Below are 26735 nucleotides of genomic sequence, written 5' to 3' on the forward strand. Positions count from 1 at the left end.
TTTACAAGAGCCCATTGCCGTATGTGGCATTTGTAGGCATAAATTGGGCATTAAGCTAGGAGTTGGGGAACTTGTTTGTTTTGATACTAAGTGGAGGGAGCAGAGTTTGATCTTGCTGGAATCATCGACTGGTGTGTAGACGGGGGAACTTACGCCATCAACAGTGGTCCGATGTGCTGAAAGCGGGGTTTCATGGGGAAAAGCGATGACGATACATGGATGCTGTGCTTGTAATTCATAGATGATTGGTGCATGTTGGTTGGTAATGTTATTGTGATGATCAATGGTGAAAAGTAACAAGGGAGTGAAAAGCTAGTTTCAATTAGGTAGTTGTCGATGGAGGAGGAGAGAATGAAATGAATGGATACCATAATATATGAATTTGTTAACTTGGACTAAATTGCTTGGTATAGTTCAGTCGTAATTAAGATATGAGCACGAGACATTTGGACATGGCAAATGTAGAAAGAAATATGTGAAATGGAAAATTACTTTTAGATTCAGAGAATGGTTTTTGAATAAATAGACCAAGTTTCTGGAATGGGGAGGGGGTTGGTGAAATTATCTGGGGTGGAGCAATAATGTAAATCTAAAGCCCAAGTTCCGAAATGTAGTGATAGTGGTGATGGGAATGAAGGTGGCATGAAGTGTTCCATTTCATTTAATGAGATCCAAAGTGGTGCTAACTAGAGTCATTTAGAGGTTGAGATTAGGTGGCTGGCTGGCTGATGAGTCTTGTGTCAGACAGGTACTCCAGAATACTTCCCTATTCTTGTTGGCATAAGAAAGAGCTATATTAAGATAATATGACTCTGCCTCAGGCTCCTGAAGTTTGGCTTATAACCGAAAATGAAGGGGTTAACTTTGGGGACGGATTTAATGGGAATGATTGTACGAATATCCGCGTTCATGGAGTGATTATCTCGAATTGTTGTTCTTCAAATAGGATTCGAGGAAATTTCAGTGAATAGAGCCTCTGAGTATTGTATCGTGTCTAAAATTCACGGCCCTTAAGTATGGGGAAGGAGATTAATGCAGCGCTGGCAATATATTCTGCCTCGAAACCCACGGAAGTTCTTTATATCTTATCTCTCCTTCCATCATATGTCTGCCCTCCCTTAAACCCCAAATAGCCCTCATCCAACTCGTCTCCTGCCCGTTAAGACGCCCCCCTCTCCTATATCCATTTTTACTTCCCTATTGGCCTTTATGGACTTAATTGCATGTATTACGATGCTTGTAATGAGAAGGCGAGAATAATCGAGCGATGTGAATAGATATGGAACTATCAATAGCGACAGGAACATGATTCCCATCATTGTTGAGAGTCGAATCTAATGGAGGTTATAACTTGGCAGAGATTGGTTGAAATAACTACCAAGATATCTCTGCTGGAGGCTTGCTTGAAAGAACGAAAATGATAGAATCTTTCCCGCGTTTGAGCAATAAACAGCTTTCCATATTGAAAACGCCTCGTGAACAATTGAGGACTAATTTTGATGCTGCACTTTGACACTTGATTTGTTCCATCTGTTTGCAGCTTCGATGGACTAATGTAAGGAGTAACACGTTCTTCGATATCCAAATCACATATCTCGTAATAAAATTGATACTGATTTGCTAAATTGCAGCAAATATTCCTATAAAACACGGGGTATATGACGAACAAAATGATAAATGAAGAAGCAAATCCCACATGAAACAACTATAATCCATCAATCATTCATACAAGACTTTCGGTACTGCTACCGCTTTTTCTGACTGGCTTTCCATTATTCACAGACATACTATCATGCCACTTCACCTCGGTTTCCGTCCTCACTGCGATTCCCATCTGACCTTTGTGCAATCCATCCCCCTTTCCGTGACCACTCTCCACATCAGTGACATCACTCATTTTATCATAGTCTCCGTCTATATCGTCGGCCCCAATCTCTGTAGTGTGATGCGCCGTTCTCCTATTCATTTCATAGCCTTCTGGGCGGCGGCCTGTTCTTCCCTGTCCATATCCTTCGGTAGACTTCTTTTGACTCCGCGAACGATCACTTTCTCCGAAAATTTTGGGGATAATGCGCACAAAGATGGGTTTAAGTGCGGGCGCACACGCGCAAACAAATGATAAGCCAACTTCGATTGTTGTAATACAGAAAAGAATAGAATACGTGATATCTGCTGGAGGTTTGCGATCGAACGAATCGAGTAGGATGATCCGAATAACACCAATAATAACGGTTCTGTGGTAGCATGTTAGAAAAGGACGGCTTGCCAAGAGTAATGGTGAGAAATGGACCGTTACTCACATAAGACCAAAAGACAATATAGCAACAAGCATCAACTTTTGCCTCCGTGATATTTGTAGATTGTAGACAATCCATGTTGGCATTAACAAAGCCAGCATGTCAGTCAAAACACTGACACTTGCTGTCCCGGTAACAAAGTTCGCAAAGTTCATGCAGACGGCATCAGGGTACAGGGCAGGGTACCAGTTTGCGGCAATGGGAACACAATGGAAAGTAGTGAGAAGGAATGTGACAACCATCATGACGCCATTGAAAATCAAAAGACCAATAATCGTTAGTCTGACATTAGATTTTTGGCCGGTGAGGCGAAGTAGGAAGAGAAGGATGGAGGTTTTCACGAGAGCCAAGATGGGATTGTAGATGAGTTCGGTCTGGAATAATCAGTAATAAGCAATGAGAGATATTCACACCAGAAACTAACCGCATAGCCATATTTTGCACCGGGCACGGAGTCCCAATCGGCTGGGAGATCCCATATGTGTATGCCAACATAATTGTATTTTATCACTACTGGCTATTAGGATGGTTCCGATGGTAAGGTCGGCGAAGGAAGTGCTTTACCTTTGTATGAAGTATATGTCTCCGCCCAGTAAACGATCTAAAAAGGGAGAAGTTCAGTGGAAGATCTTGCTGTTAATCGTCCCCCCAGCATAAGAGCCTGCCCAGATCGCAAGGTCGATCAAGAGCTCAACTGCATATCCATTCATTTTCATGAAGGTTTCTTGCAGAATGGCACTTCTATGGCCTGCGAATCGTGAATAAAACTCACCATAGCAAAGCAAATCACCCAATCATCTGCAACGGGTTAGCGACGGTTTGTATTCAAATTTCAAAATATTGATTCTCAGAAAAAATGAGCATAACTGATTGCAATCACATACCTGCAGCAAAAGATCTAGTCAAGGATCTACTGTACAATCGTAAAAAGAGGGCAACTGTCGCAATGGCCGGAAAAACAAAAGTGATCGCAAATGCCTGAGCTTGACGATTATCGTGAGGAAGATCCGCAACAGCAGCAGCACTGGTAGCCATGTTGTGGTCGGTGAACCAGTCACAATTCCACCCTGGGGCTCATGTACAAGAAAGTGGAATGCAAACGACAATGGACCACCCTCACTGAACGATTTAGAAGAGGAACGAAAAGTGAATATCAAAAAATGGGACCATACACGACGCGCGACGAACAGGCCATTATATCTATGATAAAGTCAATTAGCAGGTGCAAATCAATGCAACCGAGGGTCCATCACCACATGGCAATCCAAGGATTGAAAAGTTCAATGCGACAAAAAAACCCAGTCAAGGGGATTTAGAAGGAAAGGTCGAAAAAAGCGAGAAAGTTAAAACGAGGTATTGAGTTTTCAACTCCACCAGGATTTTGACAAACATCGAGTCAAATTTTATGAGGAATAAAACGGACCGAAGGGGCAGCGACACTGTATGTGCGACAGCAGTAGTATGGATCTTTTCGAGCTTCGTCGCACCCGAGCATTATGACTAGGCCAGATTTGTGTTCTTTGCATCCGTACCCAGAAACTCGGGTAAAGAAAGGCAATTCCCGCCCCGGGTAAAGCCAGGGGTAAGTCGGGTACCCTACTTTCGGGCCACTCCTGTTTTGGGCCACCCTTTCACACTAAAAATCACTTTTTAGGCCTATTAATATCTCTATCAATATTTGATATAATTTGATGAAAATTTGTATATATATAATTTAGATCGATTTAAGCCTATTCTGAAATTTTTAGATTTTTAGGATTTTTCTATATTGAAAGCTAAAACTTCAAAATATCAATTTTCAAATTTGTATGGGAATCATATACAAAATTGAATTTTTTATAAAATCTTTAATAACTTTTTAACAACAATTATTAAAAGAAAACTATATATATTTTTGAGATATTTAAACTTAAATCTATATAAAAATTCAAAAAAAAATTCAAAAAAATTAACAGATATAGAGATATAGTATACAATGAGTTTAGAGTAGTATAAATAATCCCTGTTATTTTGAGGATACCCTTATAAATATTTATTTATAAGAAATTTTTTATTTTTTCTGAATCTCTTATATTAAATATACTATAAATTTATAATAAAATTTTATAGTTTATTTTTAGCAATTTTTATTATAAAGTTATTAAAGATTTTATAAAATTTCTAAATTTGTATGGGATTCTTATACAAATTAAAAAATCGATATTTTGAAGCTCTAGATCTCAATACAGAAAAATCCTAAAAATTTAAAAATTTCAGAATAAGCTTAAATCGATCTAAATTATATATATATAAATTTTCAATAAATTCTATCCATAAATAAGAAAGTTAAAAATTCTATTTTTGATATGAAAAGTGATTGAAAAGTGGTTCAAAAGGGGGGTGACCCGAAAGTAGGGTACCCGACTTATGGAACATGGAAGAAATTCTTGTGGAGTGCTGCACCTTTTGATTGCATCGCGGATTTGAACTTGAAATTTGTGATTGTGTGACAAAGGGCAAAGATGGGGTGGGCGAGTGCCTAGAGGGTGAGGGAGGTTAGAGACGGGACCGAGGAAGCAGCCAGTGGCAATCGGTGCAAGTCCGAAATATACAAGGTGTTCAACACGGTGATTAAATTCAGAATCTGCAAACCCCTTTCCTCCTGCATTCTTTTACTTCCGTTCAACATCTGCCGACTGTTACACTGCACACACACATGCAGTGTGAAATACAGATTCTGTTGGTATGAAAAGGTATCACCTTAATTGCCGGTACCAACTAAGGAGGAATAAAAAGCCACAATATATGTAGCGTAACGGCGTCGATGAAAGGCGGGGTTTTACGTCTCTTTTCTTTTTAAATGCTGATGCCCTTTGTTTCTGAAGTTTGTAGGGAGTAACGTTACGGTATCCAGTTCAGTGCCATAAAATTGACATTGATGTCAATGCAGCGAGTGCGGCCGGTCAATGTATTCTACTTATGTAGCTAATTCTGGTCCTAGTTCTACTCTAAAATTGATCGAAAGGGCTTAGCTATACAGACTTGGAGATTGAATTTTTGATCAATTCCAGGATCTACGTAACGTCTTGGCAAGTACAAGTAGCTGATTCGATCTGATAAACGCAAAGTAGACTTACTACAAGTCTAGATATTTAACAGTAAGGACTTTAAACCAATCATGCAAAAGCATGTGTATCATACAATTGGTGCTTCGCACTTCGTATATTCTTATTGACAAAACTTTACCTTCATCTGATGATCAGCTAGGGTTGAACTTCGTAAATGGGGCTTCCCGGTATATAGCCTTCAAGCCTCGAGATAGTAAAATACTACTTCGTACTAGTCGTCGTAGGGAAGGATTCGGATCGCAACTTTTTCCACATCAATCTTCGAGAACAAAATTACCTTTCAAAGTTTTAACCCTAACCCTCATTGATTTTCTCTAGGCTGGAAATTCTTTGATTGTCTAGGGGTCTTCTACTGGGAATTTCCATGAAACGCACCGAAGACCCTGGTATTTAACATCCGCATACCACAAAATATCAGTCGATAAAGATCAGAGTGGATAGCCCGAGATACTTATCACTATCAGCTGTGCCTAGGTACTCCCTCGAGAGTTCATACAGGTTACTTACTCAGGATTATGTACATTCGCTTCACAACTTATTAGGAAACGCGGCCGCTGATACACGAAGTCCAATAATTTCAGTAATTTACAAGCTTGACTCAAGCGATAGATGGGCATTGATCATTGAAAGACCTGATGCCCTAACAGAATGGAGTGCTGCATGTGAGAACCCTTAAAGAGTACAGTCTTCCATAGTAAATGGTATCATTATATGTTAAATATTACCTGGATAGATTTGTTATCGTAAGATCTTACCTTGTACAAGAGCAGAATCTTCAAGGTTCGAAAATCGAGACTGCAAGCGATGGACATGGATGTACAAACGAAAGGAGAAGAAAACGTGGCGATTCTGGGCTCACGAACGATTCAAGTGGAACCCTCGTTTCGATTTTTTGATTCGTGAACTATCTATGCTCCGCTATACTTCTGCAGCTTCGTGGAGTACGGTTCTCAAAGTTTGATTCATTTCTGCTGGTATTTACGGCTGACTCTCTGCAGGTGGGGAATGAACCTAACAGATCTTGACCACAACACTGGAATCTTAAGCTCATAGGCGAGCCGTTAGATGAAATAACCCACACATGCAAATACACTCGTACAGTCGCATAGTCTCTTCCGTCTGAGTCGGTATCCTAGATTCATCCTAAAATATCACTCAATTGTCAAATTTCAGAAAGTCTAGAGAAACATTTCAGTTTAGAATGCCTCATTTGAGTCGAAGAACCCATTTGTGGTCACTTGTTGTCAATTTTCAAACTTCGACTTTAATACACAATTTACGTCGTTCATTGGTCGTCCCTGGAGGAATCAATGATTATCCAATGATATGATAGTTCCCATATTAATAATTATTAGATTTTGTTATCGAATATCCACACGGCCCATATCTTTGATCTCAATTAGCCTCTAGTTCTCTTATGCAACGACTGGGTAGATCAGGGCTCAAAGTGGGCACCCTTTCTTTTCAGGTGTTTACGCCGAATGTACTATTGGCCATCCCCCGGCAAATCCACATTCTATCAAAATATTCGAAGGATATGTTTGATGCCGAGTTGTCCGAAATTCAAACATTGCGAGATTTCAATCTAACATGAATCAATCATAGATCCTGATATGTTAATTCATGTACTGAAGCTTTATCAAAACTATTCCTGACATAGGCTCGCAACCAGAATGGGAAAGCTTTCTCCAGGAGATCTCCACTATGTCTTCCCTTTTGGGAAAACATTCTTCTCAGCCACGCCGAGATCCAGATACCTAGACTTCTCTCAAGAGACAATTTCTATTAAATAGTTGGCCCCCAAGCCCATTCATTCCAGTCCACGCCTCTTTTGACCTTCCAAGTCCTGTCAAGTTCACACATCTAGAGAAGGAAGTTACTCTTGCATATCAGGTAGTTCTCTCTTAAACCCTTGACATTTTCCCGCTATGTTTCGCGACTGTTACTGATAGATTGCAGTCATGAAGACTTCACCGTCTTTAGCGGCAGCAGCAGCTGTCTTGGGTGCCGTTTCAGCACAAAGCACTGTAACCTCAACCTTGAGCCCTGCCACAACCACTGTTGTTTCAACCGCCACACCAGCTCTTTTTAGCAATGAAGTGGTTCAATTGACTGATGGCGTTCTTGATAACGTTGCTGCTGCCATCAACAATGAATCTATTTCATCTCTCTTCTCTTTCGACTCTGATTCCACCGCTTCGAACAGATCTGCTCGAGCATGCAAACTTCTTCCTGGTGATGCGTTGTGGCCCATTACTTTAATTTGGGATATTTTTGACATCCTCCTTGGCGGTGCTTTGATCAAGTCCACCCCTTTGGCCGCTGTCTGTTATCCGGAATGGCCTGAATATGATGCAGCCAAATGTGCGTCTGTCACAGCTGACTGGTACTTTTCAGAATTGCAGTAAGGATCATCCAATCCGACATATTATTGGATACTAACTTCGACACAGCGAGGCCGATCCAACTTCAATTCAGTTGCCTCTCTACCAGGGTCGTACTTGTATGCCTCCTGGATTTAACTATACAGACACCTGTGAGCAGGGTGGTTACCCCAGTTACGTTGTTAACGTCACAAACGTGGCACAAATTCAACTCGCAGTCAATTTCGCAAGAAATCTTGACCTTTCCATTGTGATCAAGAATACTGGTCATGATTTCAACGGTAAAGCATCTGGCAAGGGTGCCCTCACCGTCTGGACTCATTATCTCAAAGATAAAGCCTACTTACCAAACTTTGAAGCTGCAAATGGTTACTCCGGACCTGCTATCAAGGTTGGTTCCGGTATCCTGGTTCATGAAGCCTACGAATATGCCAAGAGCTTAGGAGGTACTGTAGTTGGCGGAGAAGCTGTCGCTGTAGGAATGGGTGGTGGTTATGTTGCCGGTGGTGGTCACTCGCCTTTGAGCAGTATGTATGGCATGGGATCTGATCAAGTCTTGGCCATGGAAGTTGTCCTTGCCAACGGTAAATTTATCACTTGCGATTCCAAAACCAACTCCGATGTCTTCTGGATGCTTCGAGGTGGTGGCGGTAGCACTATTGGTGTTGTCACATCTCTCACCGTCAAACTTCTCCCCAAACTCGAAACCACCACAGTTACCTTCAACTTCACTGTCGCAGATACTCCCGGTAACGACTCCTTCTGGGCAGGTGTTCAAGCTTATATTGACAATGCTGAAACCTTCGTCGATGCTGGTACCTACGGATATTATTACCTTGGAGCTAGCGCCTTCGAAATCGGAACCGATGTTGGTGGCAGTGATGCTTATTATTTCCGTATGGAATCTTTCGTCGCACCAAACATGACAATTGCTGAGACCCAAGCACTCCTCAAGCCTTGGTTCGATGTTCTTGACAGCAACAATATCACATATACCCCTTGGTACAACCACGCTGACAACTTGTAAGTTATTCCTAGCTTTTTTGTCTTGTTCACCATCATAATTCAAGCATGCTGACAATCATCCCTAGTCACGATGCCTGGGTTGTTTCTTTCCCGGAAGAATATGTCGGAACTGACATTGTCAAAACCGCTTCTCGCCTTATGCCTCGCTCTGTATTCGAGGACGATGACCTCCGCAATCAAACCTTTGCCGCTCACAAATCTGCCATCGAGCAAGGCTTCTTCATCGCCGGCTTCCATATCTCCGGTACCGGTATTGCTGTCGACCCACCCACTGATTCCGCTGTTCTTCCTGCGTGGCGTGAAACCATCATGCACACTATCGTCGGTGGTCAATGGGAGGCTACTAGCTCCTGGGCCGAGATCGAAGTCGTTGTAAAGGCCGTTACAGCCTTCATGGACACTTTCCGTGCCATTGCTCCTAATTCCGGCTCCTATATGTCAGAAGGTGACCTCATCGAGCCCAATCAAACACAAGCATTCTACGGTGCCAACTATGATAGACTTTATGCGATGAAGCAACAATATGACCCCAACGGCGTATTCTTTGCTCTCACTGCTGTCGGATCCGTCGATTGGGAAATCCAGACCACTGATCCTATTCCATATAACTGGAACACCAACGGTAGACGCTGCCCAGTCTAAAGGAGATGTCTGGAGAGATTGTATATAGAACCAAAATCGTCTGTAAATAGTTGACGAATAGATTGATAATATTAATGATAATGAATCTTTTTCTTCAAAGCCCAGCAAAATGCGTTTGTGGATATTAATCTTTCATTTTCCCGTTGAACTATATGACACAATTCCACGAGAATTTACCCCGCTTAATTTGACCAGACGTACATCTGGGTAGATAGATGTGGAGAGATGATTAAGTGATATACGGCGTCAAGTTAGTCTTACATTAAACTCGTGCTGGCTTCAGCTGTGTTGATTTTCTTGTATTGTGACTGTTAACTTTATCATCCCGTTGGAGGTCTATCTACCATTTCAACAATTCATTCCTGGGAGAATTTATGTCACTCCGGATGAGAGTTGGATCAGACAGAAGTCGAACTAGAAAGTGATTGAGGAGATATTAGGTATTAAACGATACTATCTACTTGAGTTAAGTGTTAGTCTATAGGAAGAGTGGCTTAAATGGTAAGCTGGAAATCTTGGACTGGTTTTCGGGGGAGAGAAACATGAACAATCCAGTGTCTATGGAATGTCTGTTCATCATTTTCCCCCTCCAAATCGTTAGAATTAAACTGACTGATGAAGCTGAAACACGCCAAAATTGGAAAATTGAGGAAAAAGACCTGTCAAAAGGCTGTTGAAAATTTGTGGGTAGAATAGGGTCGTTCTGCTACTTTGGGCGGCAGTTAAATGAGTTACTAGGCAAGTGATAGGTAGCTAAGAAATGGCAAACGCAAAGACCGTGTTGCAACTGAGAAAATCCTGCTTAATCTAAAACCTTCCAGTCATTCATTGTTTGTTTTGGATTAGATGATGACACCCCTTCTCCTAAGATAACAATTTGAAGACGAATGAATTGACAACAACAGACATGATTGAGATTCTGGCGTCTGTCCTGAACGTTCAAAGTGCATTTGTTGTATTGTTCATCAAGGACATAGATGTATCCGAAATCGACTCGTTCCTGAACGTCGTATGGGACATGGAGAGATGAAAAGTGTACCATCAAGCCCTGCACTATTATCTCAATCGAGACCTGAACTCCCCTCGGAATAAGTGTGATAGGTGGAGAAATAGAGCACATGAGGTGATATAATGGGGTTTTCAAAAACGTCTCTGCCCTATGTTACTTTTGTTGACTTGATCCATGAAGTCGACAACCAGATTGAAGTTCACGAGCACCCTGATAACCGCCATCATTGAGAGGTCTCGACGCCAGTCTCAATGCCAGTCTAGAGAGTTGTCTTGAGCGATGCGCACATCGAATCAATCCAGAGATTTCGGTACCTGAGACTCCTAATATCTTTGGTCGCATCTTGGTATAAGTTTGATAATGTTCTTGAGCCCCTCTTTCTCCAGGACTCAATATGCTCTAAATAGGTTTCAAGGTCGAGCAATCTGGTCGTGATGATCGTCTGATGCTCACCCTATTCGAGAGACAACTGACAGAGATGGTGGGTGAACAATGCTTCTAGATTTGGACGAAATTCTCCGTCACCATGATCCAAGTAGTTCCGTTCTATCAAAATGGTTTGGCATCATCTGTTTGGCTATCAACTTTGAAGCAACCGAGCGCCAATTTAGGATATGTAGAGTCTACTAGGTACTCGCGGGTAGAATCAGCAATCTTTGACTAATATTGCCAGATCAGATTCAAGCATGAAATTCTGCCTTGGGGCTGGCAAGTGAATTGAACATTTTACCGCAGTATATTAAAATTGCCCGGAGCTGACAACAATGACTCCATCTCCATGTTGTAGAACAGTGATGAATTGACAGCATTTGCAACTTTGCGAAGTTTGCTGGTAATCACCATAATCTTCGGATGATCCCGATTCTTTCAATCGAAACGAACTAATCGTAATCAAGAAATAAATGATAAAGCTACGCCTATCCCTTCGTATAAGCTTTGAAGTTCTCCAGCGTAGTAGTTGTTAAAGCGTTTGGCAATCATTGATAGGTAATGGGAACAGGTCTTAGTATTACAGTGCCAAAGGGTACCCCAAACCTTTATATCGAAAATACATTTATTCACAATATTTTGCCTATTTTGAGAATGAAATAATTGCCACGTGAATTATGTGAACAACAAGATGTATAATGCAAAACGGAATATAATCAGATCAATTTATATACCAATTTGATGTAATGCGTTCAATTCTGGCAGCTCATTCTTTATCTACGACACCGCCAAACTGCGTTCTCTTAACTTCACCCTTACCCCTCATTCCCATTGACAATTAATTTTTTAACCACCAGATCAACCAACACCCAAGTTCTCTTTGACTTCATACCCAACTTCTTTGATTCAAACTCATAATCGTACCCTACCTTTATTCCACCAATCTTGCAGACAATATTCAGGGTGATCTCCCATGCGCAGAATGTCTACCATCACAATTGGAAACCTACCCCGTTTGTCCTCAAAAGCTCTCTCTGATATCCTTCTTTCTCACGCCTCGTCGAACCTGGATGCCCCTTCCAAGCCACAGAACTTAGCTATTATTGATGTCCGTGATGATGGTATGTCTGTTTCGGGCACTATTGTCTGTCTATGAAGACTACTGCTATTCTTTTCAGTCATTTCAAATCACTGACTTCAATCCACTTTCGCAGATCACATAGGCGGCCATATCAAACATTCTACCCACGTCCCATCCTCCACTCTCGACTACAAGATCCCCGAATTGGTTCGGAAACTTAAGGATAAAGATACAGTTGTATTTCACTGTGCTTTGAGTCAGCAGAGAGGCCCCAGTGCCGCATTGAGATATATACGCGAAAGGGAGAGGATTATGGGCGTGGGTGCCGGCATGAGCGCTGGATCTGTTGGAGAAGCCATGAAGAAGAATAAGGAGGCAGTTGAGAAGAAAGCTGATGACGGGGAATGGGAGGATGTTGAAGAGGAATCCGAGAAGAAAGAGCAAAAGGTCTACGTTCTGGATCAAGGATTCGTAGGATGGCAGGAGATATATGGCGAAGATTCACGCTTGACAGAAGGATATCGGAAAGAGATCTGGGAAAATGGTTATTAAGATGAAACTGGGAATTTCACCAACCAATACCCTGCAATAAAACAATTTTAAGCACACATACACGAGTCTTCATGGTATAATACGCCTACTCTTTATACATAAGAACGGAAATTCTTTTTTTCTTTGAGGGGGAGGGGGGCTTGCTTGCTATGCGTAGCTCGCGGCATTCATCCAAATTATATTCCACTCGAATTCGACAACAGAGGTTACAAGATAGAAGCACAGCCTCTACCTCATTCACTGCTTTGTCCCCTCTACATCTCTCACCAAGTCTATTACCTTCTGAATTGTTTCCTCTTCTAGGACGGAAAGCTCCCGCCTCAGAAATTTCAGTCCGTACCGGCTAGAGATCATTTACTTCCTCAACATCTGGCACATATAGTTGGCGGAGGTACATGGCTTGTAGTTGAGCGATCGAGATTGTTGACAATCCTTTGGCAACACTTTGATTCGTACAGAAAATTGGTCATCCGATTATCTTGTGGACTGCGCATGCCTATGGCCTTAAGCAAGTCATCAAAAGAGACAATGAGATGGGTGCACTTTATGTCATCCGCAAGCTATGTAGCTGATCCCATTGGTTGGTGCCATGACGCTTGAAGACTTGGTTCGTAAGTTGTGACAACCAACTCTTTCCTCGAGTTCTTGACTACTTTTCTTCTAAAAAAAGATCCAAGAGCATAACGAATCCATTGGACGTCTTACCAGCTTCAAAAGTCTTCCAAAGGTGATACTGTAAGTCTTCGGAAGGTTTCACATAATGTAGTCCAGGCTGTGCAACAAGCACCCATAAAACTTGTTAGGTAAATGCTCTCTTGAAAAATATCTCCTCAGTATAGTATGAGAATGCAATATCATTGATCAAAGACGCTACCTTCGGATGACCAAGATCTGGCCATAATGAAAAGGCGGTATTGCCATTCGTCAACTTGTGAAACATATCAACTGCAGACTTTACAATTGGGGCGAGGGCGTTGACGTCAAGCAGATGAGGAAACGGACTGGGTGAAACTAGGATTGAATGGATTTCTCCATGGAATGTATCAATGTTATCTTGGGTTTCTCATCGCTTGCAAAATATGAAGATGTGTACGTGTTTTCCGGAGCATCTTCATTTAGCTTTACCACCATATCATTTCTTGAAATGATAGATTATCTTTGAAGACGGGGGTATCGTCAAGTTGCGTTGCCGCCTTGATCAATGTTAAATTCTGCCTGGCTGAATTGTGTGCCTTCCTCCAATCTCCTTCAGAAATCAGTCGAGGGAGCCTATATCTACATTTGATGCCTTGCAACGAGCGACGGATGCGATGTGTCAAAAAATCTTCTGGGATACTGAATCAAACTCAAACCAGAGCTGTACTACATTTTTGCCATCACGATTTTGTTCAACTTCCACACTCAGCCTAGTCATTTCGTAGTTCTCTTTCGAGAACATCCGTCACAATTCTCGTGTGCGAATCAGGTCTTATTATAGCCAGGCATCGATGTTTTTTTCTTTCGTGGTCTTGCAGTGGCTAAGATGGAACAATAGCAGAGTTGTCTCAAGCAAGTGGATAGATAATTCGCGTTGATCTCGGAACTCGTGTAAAGAGGCCCAAAAGATTCAAAGCCAGGATGAGACAAACGTGATGGAGGTTCTCGTCGTGAATTTTTAGAGACGTATTGAATATGGTTTCGCTTGTAGTTCTGCGATATTGAGAACGAGACAACGAGGTAGTGTTCCAGTCATGACAAGATAGACATAATATTCTGTACTTAAGAACTCTCAAAGAGATTAAATGCAAAATTGTTTTTGAACATTTTTAGGTACAGCCACATAAAATAAACTCCGTTTAAATATTGCAACTGTCATGTCGACCTTTGCCAGTATGAATTGAAAGAACGTGTTGACTTTGACAGAGGATAGGCCTCGAGAATCCAGGGCTACCCTATTCAATCAGGTGAAGATGAGACTTTCAATTATATCAATGGCTGAGTGCATGAGAATTCAAGAACCTCCAGCAAATAAATATGAAGGAATACAAATCGTGGGACGGTGTCTTCAATGTTCTAGTAACATTAACTAACATATGGTCAAAATCTAATTTACATCTCTGTTAAATTTATTCTAAGCCTTCCACTCGCAACCGTGTCAGGGCCTTGGAATCCTGCGAGTCAATATTTGCGAGTCTTGTTTTGTAAGTCATAGCCATTAGCTTTACTCCCTTCATCCCGCCGGTGCTTATTGTTGAATGCCTCCAGCTAATTCAGATGTTATCCCTCACTAATTTGAACCTTGGTGGCGATGATGAGATCAACAGTACTGTGGTTACTCTGAGATGTACTCTACGTCGGCTTGAGGAAGAAACTGAAAGTCACTGTGCAAATCAAGACTACTTTACCTGTGCCAAGTCTGAGTGGTGGAGATGAGGGTTCATTGAAGACCGTATTTGATGCAGTGAGTTCTAGAGCTTGCGGGATTCTTCAATCCGATATGTAAATAGTCATGCCGCGTTAAATTGTGAGTCTTTCCTTCCATCCAACAATGTGGGTTCTTTCGGCGTGTCTTTAATTCTATGGCAGAAGGACATTTTATGTCATAGTCTATAGAATTTCTTGGAAAACCACAGCATTTCGATCTCCCCCCTTCATTTAGCGAGTTCCGTCACCGAGATACACGACTATAAATTGAATTGGGTCAAACGTCATGTAGAACAGAAGGGCGGGAGTCCAAGAAAGTTTCCATGTCAAAGGTACAAAAGGTTTGAGACGTTCATGAAACCAGTGTAGTGACATTCAGTTGAAGTTGATGATCGAGGATCGAGGGGGACGACCAAAGACATTCTTTGTAAAATAAGAACATTCACAAATTTGATACTCAACATAATCGATTGTTAAAGCACACAGAAACTGAAATTCTTGTATGAATATCAAAAGAGAAAATGTTTTTTAACGTTAAAACTTATGTAAATAACACCCAAAATAATTTCAAATGCATTGGGACAATGACTTGATAGATTTTTGATATGCTTTATGTTTGTTATCTAAAACAGTAAAATAAGAGAAGGAAGGATCGCCCAGGTTTCTCAGCTTTGGTGTTGATTACAGATATTCAAGAGCATGTGGCATGTGCGACATGTGATTGAAGTTTGGGGTCTGGAAACGAACGGGTCTGTCAATTGTTGACTGCGCTTATGTAATTCCAACAATCGAAACACTGTATTCACACTGGATGTTGTGTTGTTTTCCATCCGCATAGAATAGAAATCGAGAACTCTGAGCTAAGAGCTGATATCTAGTCTACTAGTCTGAAAGCTGGTATGTAGGTCGACACCCTTTACCTTAAATTATCTAGATATGAAATGAAGAATGAATGAACGGATTGATAAATAGTGGAATTAAATCAATTGCCCTAGAGGACATGTGTTATGAACTGAGATACACGATTCTCCTAGCAGAAACACTCCCGAGGTTTCGTTGTCAATCATGTGTTTGCAGGTGACAATCACAATGTATGATCCAGTCCTGTCATGTCGGTGGTCAAAAACCTTGTGGATCCAGTATCGTGGGAATTCAAAATTTCCGCATTGGACCATAAAATAGGAAGGAGAGAGATTGACACGTGTTAGACATCACAATACCGAGTACGATGTAGATTAGGATCCATCGGAGAAACTCGGATTGCATGATCAAAGTAATCAATGACAATTCCAAGACGCAGAGCTCTCCACATTGACTGTCAACCCCATGGGCAAGAATGGGGCGGTCCGCGTTATCTCTCTTGGTGTAAGAACTAAGGTACGGAAGAGAGAATTAGGTATCGCGAGATTTCCCTCATGTACGCTGCCTCGTGAGTAACCTTGGGGAGAAATCTCACTTGAGAATTGTGATTCAATATTCCATGAGGCATATCTTGATACAACAGCGACGGGCCGTGAATTCCTAACCCATGCACACGTGCGAGATAAATGTTGAAGGGTATGAGAGAATTAGGATAGTTACATTAGCCGTGAGGTGAGGCAAAAAAAAAAGAGTTGAGGCAAGAACGGCAAAATGGAGATTTGGAAGACGCAACACCTCTAGGCTCTAGCACTCTAACACTACCTAGTATGTATCACGACCGAAGGAGGGATTAATACTTTAGCGCGTGGTCACCACAAGCTGGTCGCTGGGAGATGGCGCGAGACGCTGAAGAGGGGAGGCTATGTTGAAAGGTCCGATGCAATGCTGTACGAAGGAGAGATGATATACGGTAGGTAGTTGGTAATTGCCATGTTACATTCAACGTTTTTGTTGTATTACACATGAGGATGAGTATGGGCATGAGCATATGTATACATGTGAGCCAAGGCGCAAAAATGTGATAATTGACACAATTGGCATATGAAGAAGGCGGCTATTGCGTTTACATGTGTGTGAAAATGTTGAGGATATTTTAATGTTTGGGAGTTACTCAATGGCAGTGATGAAGTGATGATTGTGAATAGCATTGCCAGTAGTATTCGGCAAATTGATTTGCAGGTTTCCATTCGGGTCCGGGAGAATGTGAAGACAGGACAGGATAGTGATTTCCTCAACATGAGCTGATTTTCGATTCTTCCCTTGCCGCCATCAACTACAATGTATGTCTCTTTCAACCGTTGACCATCCATGTACGACGTATTCTTTCGTCAATTGTAAGTTCAACGTTGTGTATAAGTGGACCTAGGAGTGTTTAACGAAAAAAGGACCGAAAAGGAGAGAACGGCTTCCTGGATAAGTTCATTCGGGTAAAGGGCCATGGTTGGCGAATGTCATGATTTTTCCGGATAACATCATACATCATACATGATACATGATTGGAATCGAGATGGGATTGAGTGAGTGATTACCTTAGCATGTGGGAAAATGAAGACATCGTGAGATTTTTGGTGGGGCTGGTTATCGTCACAATCGCATCGCCTGCAGAGTACGAAAAGGTGGATCGGATTACTGGGCAGGGAGGGTAGGGAGATGAGGATGGCTCGGATGGGTAGGATAGGATAATCTATCATTGCCGTGCCCGGTTATCTGTACACCTGTACGGAGTACGAGGAGCGAGAGTCGAGAGATTCACAATCGATCAAGGACCACGGTCGTTGCAACTGCAGTACTAGGTAGTTTGTCAGTCGCAAAGACCATGATGAAATCTTTTTACTCCGTGCTGCCCGATTCCGATGCCGTTTCATCCATCCATCCATCAACCAATTGCCTCATGATAATTCATTACCACCACAAATGGACGAACATTACTCGGACGTTGGAAGGGAAACTCCACCATGAAATTGACCTCATGATTTGTACTTTGTTGGTTTGAGTGATCATATACATACTACCTAGTACATCCAAGACACTCACACTCACACTCACACGCACACGCACACTCACACGCACACTCACATTCACTCACACCCTCACTCTGGAACCTCGTGATTTCCGTGAGATGTGCTGGTGGGGTTTGTTTCTCATGTTGGAATAGGGAGTACATACCAGGTACAGTATCTGGTATCAAAGTATTCAAGTTGAGAGATGCATCTACGGCGGAGCAAGTACGAAGTATGCAATGAAAACAAACAGAGAAAGTTTAAATAATGTGAATCCTTATTATTGCATGATACACGATATGCTCCGGACCATGTACAATCTACATACGACATATTCATTTACCAGATTTCGATTCACCACCTACCAGGTAATCTTACATACTGCTGACTGGCTATGCTTGATCATTCATTCCCTCCTGAACCTCGCAGATGGAGGTTTCATGTGTTCTTTTGGAGAATCACCTCCCATATGGCCATCAGTCAGTCAGTCGGTGGCAGATACGGAGTACTTTGTACATTTATCCGATTTGCCCCGGTCTGGGCTCTGGACCATGGACCAGATAATGCAATCAATGCACGTTCCCCAACTTTGGCTTGATCACTGCCCATTGAGCCATTGCACTTGGCTCTTTATCCCACATTGAGTAATTATATTTGTAACTCACCTTAGTCAATGCCATCTTTCATCCTCAGCCATAATCCATCATCCATCATCCATCATCCATATTCCATATTCCACCTGCATCATTCATTGGTGCCAGCCCAATCCAAGTTATCCATCCATCCCCTCCCCGCCCTCGATCCCCTCGATCCCACCCTGACCGTCCTCTCCATTTCTTCCCCACTGCTCAATGCACCCAATCAAAATATCCCCAGCTTTGATGTTGAAACCACCAAACTGCGTCATACTCTCTCTCGCCCTATCAACATTCTTCGTATCAGATCGAAAATACGTTGCTTCGTGCCGGTACGTCGTCGTAACTTGATTGAATCCACTTTCATCATTTCCACACCTTACCGCATCCGTCTCAAAGCTGGAGTCAAGGCATCTGCATGTTGTCTGCAATGATTTAATGATTAATGGATTATCCACGGTATCTATGGCATCTCTGGCATCTATGGCACCTCTAGCCTCTCTCTCTTCTCAATGATTGGTCGCAACCAGGTAACCTTGCCAGGAGGTCATTAGCAACGGCCCTCTCCCTCCTCTTAGTTTCATCCATGTTGTTGGTGTACCTACCTACCTACAGAGCCCTGCAAGCCTGCGCAGAGCACCGCTTTGGAAATCCCTCGTTTCTTTTTAATTCCTCCAAAGCACCTAAAGATCTGGATGTCTTATTGGTTGATCTTTTTCAGGTACATCGCAATACATCCAATAAAATTACTTCCCCGCCATTAGTCTAGACATTCGTGCAGATATTCTGCCCTCCTCCAATCCGAGATACCTCCTACGTAGTATAAGCCAAGATAGTGGTTACAAAACTGGTGACCTTGCTTTTTGGGTTGACGGTGCAATGCCATCGATCCCCCTGCGCCCATTTTTGCCAATATACACCTGGGTATTCAAATATATAAACACCAACTGCTTCCTCGATTTCTCCTTCCCTTGATCATAATCTTTCATCCATTCTAATAACCTTTCGTGTGTTACCACGTTCTATCTTTACAACACCTTTCGACACAGTCATCAATTTGACTCACAATCCATCCTACACACCTCCATCATACCCCGCCATATACCTACTCAAACCCACGCTTCACCTTTGCAAACAACATCGCATCCATATCACCTAAACTTCCTATAAAAGAATACACCTGGATATTTTTAGAACTCATCATTCATCATCTATCATTATGGGTTTAAAAGCAGTTCATTTCGGTGCCGGCAACATCGGTAGAGGGTTCGTCGCTGAATTTGTGAGTCCATGTTCATTTTAATCTTTGAATTCCCAATATTCGAGACCTATGTCTCACGCCAGTCTTTCGAAACTTTTCAACTGCACTGAATAATTTACCATGGCACGCATGATACGGAAATATTTACTAACATTACTCTTAGCTTCACAAATCTGGTTATGAAGTCGTCTTCTGCGATGTCATGGACAGCATCATCACAAAATTACAAACCACCCCTTCATATAAAGTTATTCAAGTTGGAGCCGAGGGTACAAGCGAAGATACCATCACCAATTACCGTGCGATAAATTCGAAAACACATGAAGCCGATGTTATTGAGGAGATTCGTACAGCCGATGTAGTAACATGCTCGGTTGGCCCAAATATTCTCAAGTTCATTGCACCAGTCATTGCCAAGGGTATTGATGGCCGAGCCAATGATGCAACCCCCATTGCAGTCATTGCTTGCGAAAATGCCATTGGTGCCACTGATACCCTCGCCAATCACATCAAGGGTGACCACACTCCAGAAGATCGTCTAGAGGACCACCACGAGCGCGCACGATATGCAAACTCTGCCATCGATCGCATTGTTCCCGCTCAAGACCCAAATGCAGGTCTTGATGTCAAGCTTGAGAAATTTTACGAGTGGGTGGTTGATCGCTCACCTTTCCATGATCACGAACCTCCGGCGATCAAGGGAATCAAATGGGTGGATGATTTAATACCATACATTGAGCGTAAACTCTTCACCGTCAACACTGGACACGCAGCTGCTGCATACCACGGATATTACCACCAGAAGACTACAGTCTACGATGCACTACAAGACCCTAAGATCCTCAAGGAAGTCCACATGGCATTGGAGGAGACAAGTAGACTGATCGTCGGCAAGCATGGTATCGAAGCACAAGAGCAAAAGGATTATGTCGACAAGATCATTACCAGAATAGGAAACCCACATCTGGAGGATGCAGTAGAACGAGTTGGTCGTGCACCCTTACGAAAACTGAGCAGGAAAGAAAGATTTATTGCCCCTGCAGCCGAACTTGCGGAGGAAGGAAAGGAATTTGGTGCATTGCTAGACGCTGCTGAGATGGCTTTCCGTTTCCAGAACGTTGAGGGTGATGATGAATCCAAGGAGTTGGCCAAGATCATGTCGGAAAACTCACCAGAACAAGTCGTGGAAAAGGTCTGCGGGTTGCAATCGGATCATCCATTGTTCCCTCATGTGGTAGCCGTCGTTAAGAAGGTTCAAGCCGATGAGTAGAGTGGTGATAGTAATACTTTTTTCTTTTTCTTTGAGGGATTTTAGGATGGCGAATGGATAGGCATGATAGGGATGGATTGGATAGTGAGCGATACTTCTGGCGTGTTATGGATACGCAGTACGCTTTTGATGACTTGGAACAATGTAGTTACCCACGGATCATAGTATGAATGGAATGAACGGAATACCAAGTTCGAGATATTTACCACTTGGTCGTTAATTTGAAGAATTGAAAATTGGTGCAAATGAAATGCTAGAGAGGTGTAGAATATCCTCTTAAAAAAACCAAAGAGTGTAAAACATGGGAATTCGTAAAGACTTCTCGATACTCGACATGATTGAGAGAGGTATTGATGCACCAATTCGTGTTCTGGTCTTGTTGCAAGGACCATATACTTTGTTGAGAAGTACGATCAGATGTAATGTCAAACATTTGAGAGCTCATCACCACGGTTTACTTTATAGCAAAATAGCAATTCAACTCTCTTTCGCAGTGATTGGTACCAGATGATGGTGTTGGAGATCGAGGGTACGAGATAACAAGACAGTAAGGACAAGACTTTATATAGTGATAGGATCAATTCGATTTGGAGGACTAGCCAGAAAGAAATTGTGATTGATGTGAATTTGAAAAGCGAAATTTCGGTACTCTGTTGAAATTTATATTGATATACAACTACTTTTTCTCAAATTATCGAAATCTTCACTACTATTGCATTTTCTTTGTATTCTGGGGATGTGAAATAAGGTTATTACACTAACCCTAATCAGCGCTAGTCAGTATCATTCAAGCTGCCACATCTCGAACTCCAAAGGAACATTGAAATATATCGAGGGACAACTTTGAATTCCTGTTATTTCTTCCCTCAACCAATTCTTCTTCTAATACAACTCCGAGAGGTTCAAAAGCAAGCTCATAAATCGCCTGACTTCTGCGATTGAATTCACACCAGAAAACCTCGCAGAGGAACCATTTGCGAACCCATTCAATACGTGCGCTGAAAGCCACAGTATTGCTTTTTCTACCCCCCTTACTTTTCAAACATAATTCAAAATGAGGTTGGACGTAAAGGTAAGAAGAATTCCCTCTTCTGCTTGTAATCTGCGATATATGTACAGCTGTCGAAAGCTATGGTTGCTTTAGCTGTGCCCGCGAACCTGGATAGCATCAACAATCTCAAATTAAGGGAGATGATTGTAGTTGGGAATATGGCAGCAGTCACTAATTCGATTTACAAAACTCAGAGGCAGTTATTTGCTCGATCGGAAAGAGTCAAGGGAATTGATTTCCATCCAGTCGAGCCATGGATTTTAACAACCCTTTACAGCGGTATGTTGGCTGGCGCATGAATTGATTTGAGGATGGAGTATTGATTGCTCGCAGGTCATGTTTACATTTGGTCTTACGAAACTCAGGTTAGTAACATCAATATCTGAATGCCCTCTCGCGCTGACAATCTTCAGGCTATTGTCAAGACATTTGAGTTGACAGATGTCCCTGTCCGAGCTGGTAGATTCATTGCTCGAAAGAATTGGATTGTTTGCGGTTCCGATGATTTTCAATTACGAGTTTACAATTATAATACTTCAGAAAAGATCACCACTTTCGAAGCCCATCCAGATTACATTCGCGCCATCGTCGTTCATCCTACGCAACCTTTCGTTTTGACCGCCTCTGATGATATGACAATTAAGCTGTGGGATTGGGATAAGGGTTGGAAATGTGTGCAGGTGTTTGAAGGACATAGTCATTATGTTATGGGACTAGCTATCAATCCAAAGGATACGAATACCTTTGCATCGGCATGTTTGGATAGGACCGTAAAGATCTGGAGTTTGGGATCATCCACAGCAAACTTCACACTAGAAGCCCACGAAACGAAAGGTGTCAACCATGTGGATTACTACCCTCAATCCGACAAACCGTATCTCCTCACTACTTCAGACGACAGGACAGTCAAGATTTGGGATTATACTACGAAGTCTTTGATTGCAACTTTAGAAGGACATACAAGCAATGTTTCCTTCGCATGCTACCACCCCGAATTACCTGTCATTATCTCTGGTTCCGAGGATGGCACAGTCAAAATATGGCATGCAAATACATACAGATTAGAGCAATCCCTGAATTACGGATTGGAGAGAGCTTGGTGTGTTAGTTACCAAAAGGGTAAACAGGGCGTTGCTGTCGGTTTCGATGAAGGTGCGGTGGTTGTAAAGATGGGTCGAGAAGAGCCTGCAGTATCTATGGATAATTCTGGAAAATTGATCTGGGCTCGACATAGTGAAGTTGTCTCGTCTATTATCAAGGGTGGAGGTTAGTATTTCCAAGTGATTATAGGGTCATTACTAATTCATTTGTAGATGCTTCAGTAAAGGACAATGAGCCAATCTCCTTACCCACGAAAGATCTCGGTACCTGCGAAGTATATCCACAAACTCTTCTCCACTCTCCAAACGGCCGTTTTGTATCCGTATGCGGTGATGGTGAATTCATCATTTATACAGCTCTTGCGTGGAGAAATAAGGCTTTTGGCTCGGCTTTGGATTTTGTTTGGGGTTCGAAAGATAACAGTAATGATTACGCGATTCGGGAATCGGGAACCAGTGTAAAGATCTTCAAAAACTTTGTGGAGAAAAGTGGTGGTCTTGATGTTGGCTTCCAAGCTGAAGGTCTGACAGGCGGAGTCCTTCTCGGTGTTAAGGGCCAAGGTGGTATCGGTTTCTATGACTGGCAAAGCGGTGGACTTGTTAGGAGAATTGAGGTTGAGCCAACAGAAGTACGTATGTCTGATGTGAAAATGTGACAAAAGCTGATTGATGTAGGTCTACTGGTCTGAAAATGGAGAATTGGTCGCTATTGCATGTGAAGATACCTTCTACGTCCTCAGATTCTCGCGAGAGAACTACATTGCGGCTTTGAATGCCGGAGAAGTCGATGACGATGGAGTTGAGGCTGCGTTTGAAGTTGTGACGGATATCAATGAAACGTATGTCAAGGCAAGGCCAATGCAAATCGAATGCTAACATAATCTAGTGTACGAACTGGTGAATGGGTAGGTGATTGCTTCATCTATACCAACAGCACCAACAGACTCAATTACCTCGTTGGTGATCAAACCTATACCATCTCTCATTTTGATCAACCTATGTATTTGCTCGGATACATCCAGCGCGACTCTCGTATTTATCTCGCTGACAAAGATGTCAACGTCACTTCTTTCGCCCTTTCTCTTGCAGTCGTCGAATACCAAACTTTGGTCTTGAGAGATGATATGGATACAGCTGCAGAAGTACTCAGCACGATACCAGGAGACCAACTTAACAAAATTGCTCGTTTCCTCGAGGGCCAAGGTCACAAAGAATTGGCATTGGAGGTTGCAACTGACAGCGAACATAAATTTGAGTTGGCTCTCGCATTAGGCCATCTTCCAATAGCTCTTGAACTTGCCCGTGAAGCAGATGTCGAACATAAGTGGAAGACAGTAGGTGATGCAGCACTTGCTGGTTGGGATGTTGCACTTGCAGCTGAATGTTTCAAGAATGCAAGGGATCTTGGTTCGTTGTTGTTACTTCACTCAAGTACGGGTGATAGAGAGGGACTCAAAGCATTGAGTGCACAGGCAAGCGATGCTGGTGCACACAATGTTGCATTTACTTGTCTTTGGCAATTGGGAGATGTTGATGGATGTATTGAGCTGTTGGTTAAAACTGGCAGAGCAGCAGAAGCAGTGCTATTCTCACAAACATATAAGCCAAGCATTACCGTCAAGACTGTGCACGCATGGAAAGCTCAGTTAGAAAATGACAAAAAGGGCAGGGTCGCCAAGACCGTTGGTGTACCCGGTGAAGATGAGGAGCTTTTCCCTGAATGGGAAGAATATTTAAGGTTAGAGCAGGAAGGTAATGAGAACCTCATTGATGTTAATGGGGATGGACATGATAAGATTAATGGCGATGGACCCGACCCTGATGCTGAAGCTGTGGAGGAGGGTTCACTGGAGACAAAAGAAGAAGACGATGAGGAAGAATCAGAGGAGTAGTTGAGTGGTCCACAAATAAATTGGGGACGAATTGATTTTTGGGAAATTTCTGGAAGGTGGCTATAAAAGCAGCTGTGGAGTAAATGACGCATTTGATAGAGAATTAAAGATTTATTATTTCTAGGCCCAATAGTCATAGGGGAGGGGTGATTGGTTTTGCTATCTGATAATGAATGATGGGTGGAGAGCTGAAACAAGAGGAACGGGAATGGGAAAGACGATTAAAATGAAGGGGCATTCTAGTGAGAAAAAATCTCTTCAGCTCGTTCATTCTGCAGTGTTGATTGATCCTTATGTGGTGAGTTTGGTACCCAGTGGTAAAAAATCCTTCTTGAGGAAAACCCCAAAATTACTTCGTTCTTAGTGCATTGAAGCTTTTACACTTGTCAAAACGCAAAACTGCTTTCCCAATGACCATCCTTTAAACGTGATCATCCACTGTCTCGATTCTTGGCAGTACTCTTTGACTCCGTCGCAATCACATCTGCCCAAGGGGCTCAACTCGTGTCTAGGGTGCACGCGTGAGGGAAATATCCGTGTACCTTATAGCTCAGTATTGAAAAGCTGGAAGTGCTAAGATGAATGACTGCCTGGGAATTTTGAAATGATTAAGTGCAGAATTGCTGGATCCTATATCTGCTGTCAGGCACGTTGAAATGTAACCAAGTGGAAAGTTTGGAGCGAGCCGGAAGATCCATAGTCAAGTGAAAAGATTCCTCTAAGCATACCTTAGTGGGGGTTGCTGGTTTTTAATTATAATATTTCAATTATGTTTTATAAAAAAAACTGTGTATATAAGGCAAAACTGTATATATGAAGCAAAATTGTATATATAAAACAAAATTGTATACAAATAACAAAACTGTATATACTAAATATTCTATATAATTTATAATAACTTTTATAATATTTTATTAATTATTAATTAAAAATATAAAATATAATACTTTATTTTATATACAAAATTCTTTTAAAAATATTATATATATTTTCTTATATTATAAATGATATAGTAAATATTGATATATACTATAAATTTTAATAATTATTATATTTTCGAATTTCTACTATATCATTTATAATATAATAGAATATAAATAAAATCAATAATAAAATATTATATTAGGAATTCTATAGTATAATTATTATTGTAAATATAATTTATATAATAAATAATAATAATTATTATATTTTTTAATTTTTATTATATATATTATAATGTAATAGAGAATAAACTAAATTAATTTAAGAATATTATATTCGAATAAAAAAGTTAAAAAGGAAAGAGATTTTTAAAGAATTTTTTTATTTTTTGTATATATTTAGTTTAAGTTAAGTAATTTTAAACTAAATAAATTATAATAAGTTATTATATATATTATATAATATTTGTTATATATATTTTCTTTCAAAGAAAATATAAATTCCTAATTATATAAAAATATAAATAATATAAATACTATTCTCAATCTTTTATCAATATTTCCAGAATATCATCCCTAAAATATTATTTCTAGAATATTATCTTCTCAAAAATATTCCAATATCTCTAGCACAGATTAATTGTAATATAACTTCAAATGCTATTTTTAATCCCTTATCAATATCTCCAGAATATTATCCCCAGAATATCATTCCCAGAATATTATTCTCAGAATATTATTCTCAGAATATT

At 41.3% G+C, this 26735-nt stretch overlaps 5 protein-coding genes across 5 annotated transcripts; 4 read left to right on the top strand and 1 right to left on the bottom strand.

Moving 5' to 3' along the window:
- Window positions 1-1723: 1723 nt before the first annotated feature.
- EAE98_012110 (uncharacterized protein) lies at window positions 1724-3332 on the bottom strand (the record flags this gene model as incomplete). The annotated part of the gene is made up of 6 exons (XM_038959734.1): window positions 1724-2234; window positions 2301-2671; window positions 2722-2807; window positions 2862-2898; window positions 3070-3095; window positions 3182-3332. 6 exons carry the CDS (start codon window positions 3330-3332, stop codon window positions 1724-1726), a joined length of 1182 nt encoding a protein of 393 aa, XP_038803947.1.
- A 4033-nt stretch (window positions 3333-7365) lies between these two features.
- Window positions 7366-9456, top strand: EAE98_012111 (uncharacterized protein; the record flags this gene model as incomplete). Its single annotated transcript, XM_038959735.1, has 3 exons — window positions 7366-7808; window positions 7858-8811; window positions 8880-9456. 3 exons carry the CDS (start codon window positions 7366-7368, stop codon window positions 9454-9456), a joined length of 1974 nt encoding a protein of 657 aa, XP_038803948.1.
- A 2155-nt stretch (window positions 9457-11611) lies between these two features.
- EAE98_012112 (uncharacterized protein) lies at window positions 11612-14261 on the top strand. Its single transcript, XM_038959736.1, has 2 exons — window positions 11612-12015; window positions 12109-14261. Exons 1-2 carry the CDS (start codon window positions 11868-11870, stop codon window positions 12525-12527), a joined length of 567 nt encoding a protein of 188 aa, XP_038803949.1. The 5' UTR covers window positions 11612-11867; the 3' UTR covers window positions 12528-14261.
- A 5444-nt stretch (window positions 14262-19705) lies between these two features.
- EAE98_012113 (uncharacterized protein) lies at window positions 19706-21017 on the top strand (the record flags this gene model as incomplete). Its single annotated transcript, XM_038959737.1, has 2 exons — window positions 19706-19768; window positions 19911-21017. 2 exons carry the CDS (start codon window positions 19706-19708, stop codon window positions 21015-21017), a joined length of 1170 nt encoding a protein of 389 aa, XP_038803950.1.
- Window positions 21018-21862: 845 nt separating this feature from the next.
- On the top strand, window positions 21863-25582 carry EAE98_012114 (uncharacterized protein). Its single transcript, XM_038959738.1, has 7 exons — window positions 21863-22089; window positions 22137-22347; window positions 22402-22433; window positions 22482-23334; window positions 23382-23797; window positions 23844-24007; window positions 24055-25582. Exons 1-7 carry the CDS (start codon window positions 22072-22074, stop codon window positions 25058-25060), a joined length of 2700 nt encoding a protein of 899 aa, XP_038803951.1. The 5' UTR covers window positions 21863-22071; the 3' UTR covers window positions 25061-25582.
- Window positions 25583-26735: the final 1153 nt, after the last annotated feature.

Source organism: Botrytis deweyae, assembly GCF_014898535.1.
Source record: "Botrytis deweyae strain B1 chromosome Unknown BDEW_058, whole genome shotgun sequence".
NCBI classification, from domain to species: Eukaryota; Fungi; Ascomycota; class Leotiomycetes; order Helotiales; family Sclerotiniaceae; genus Botrytis; species Botrytis deweyae.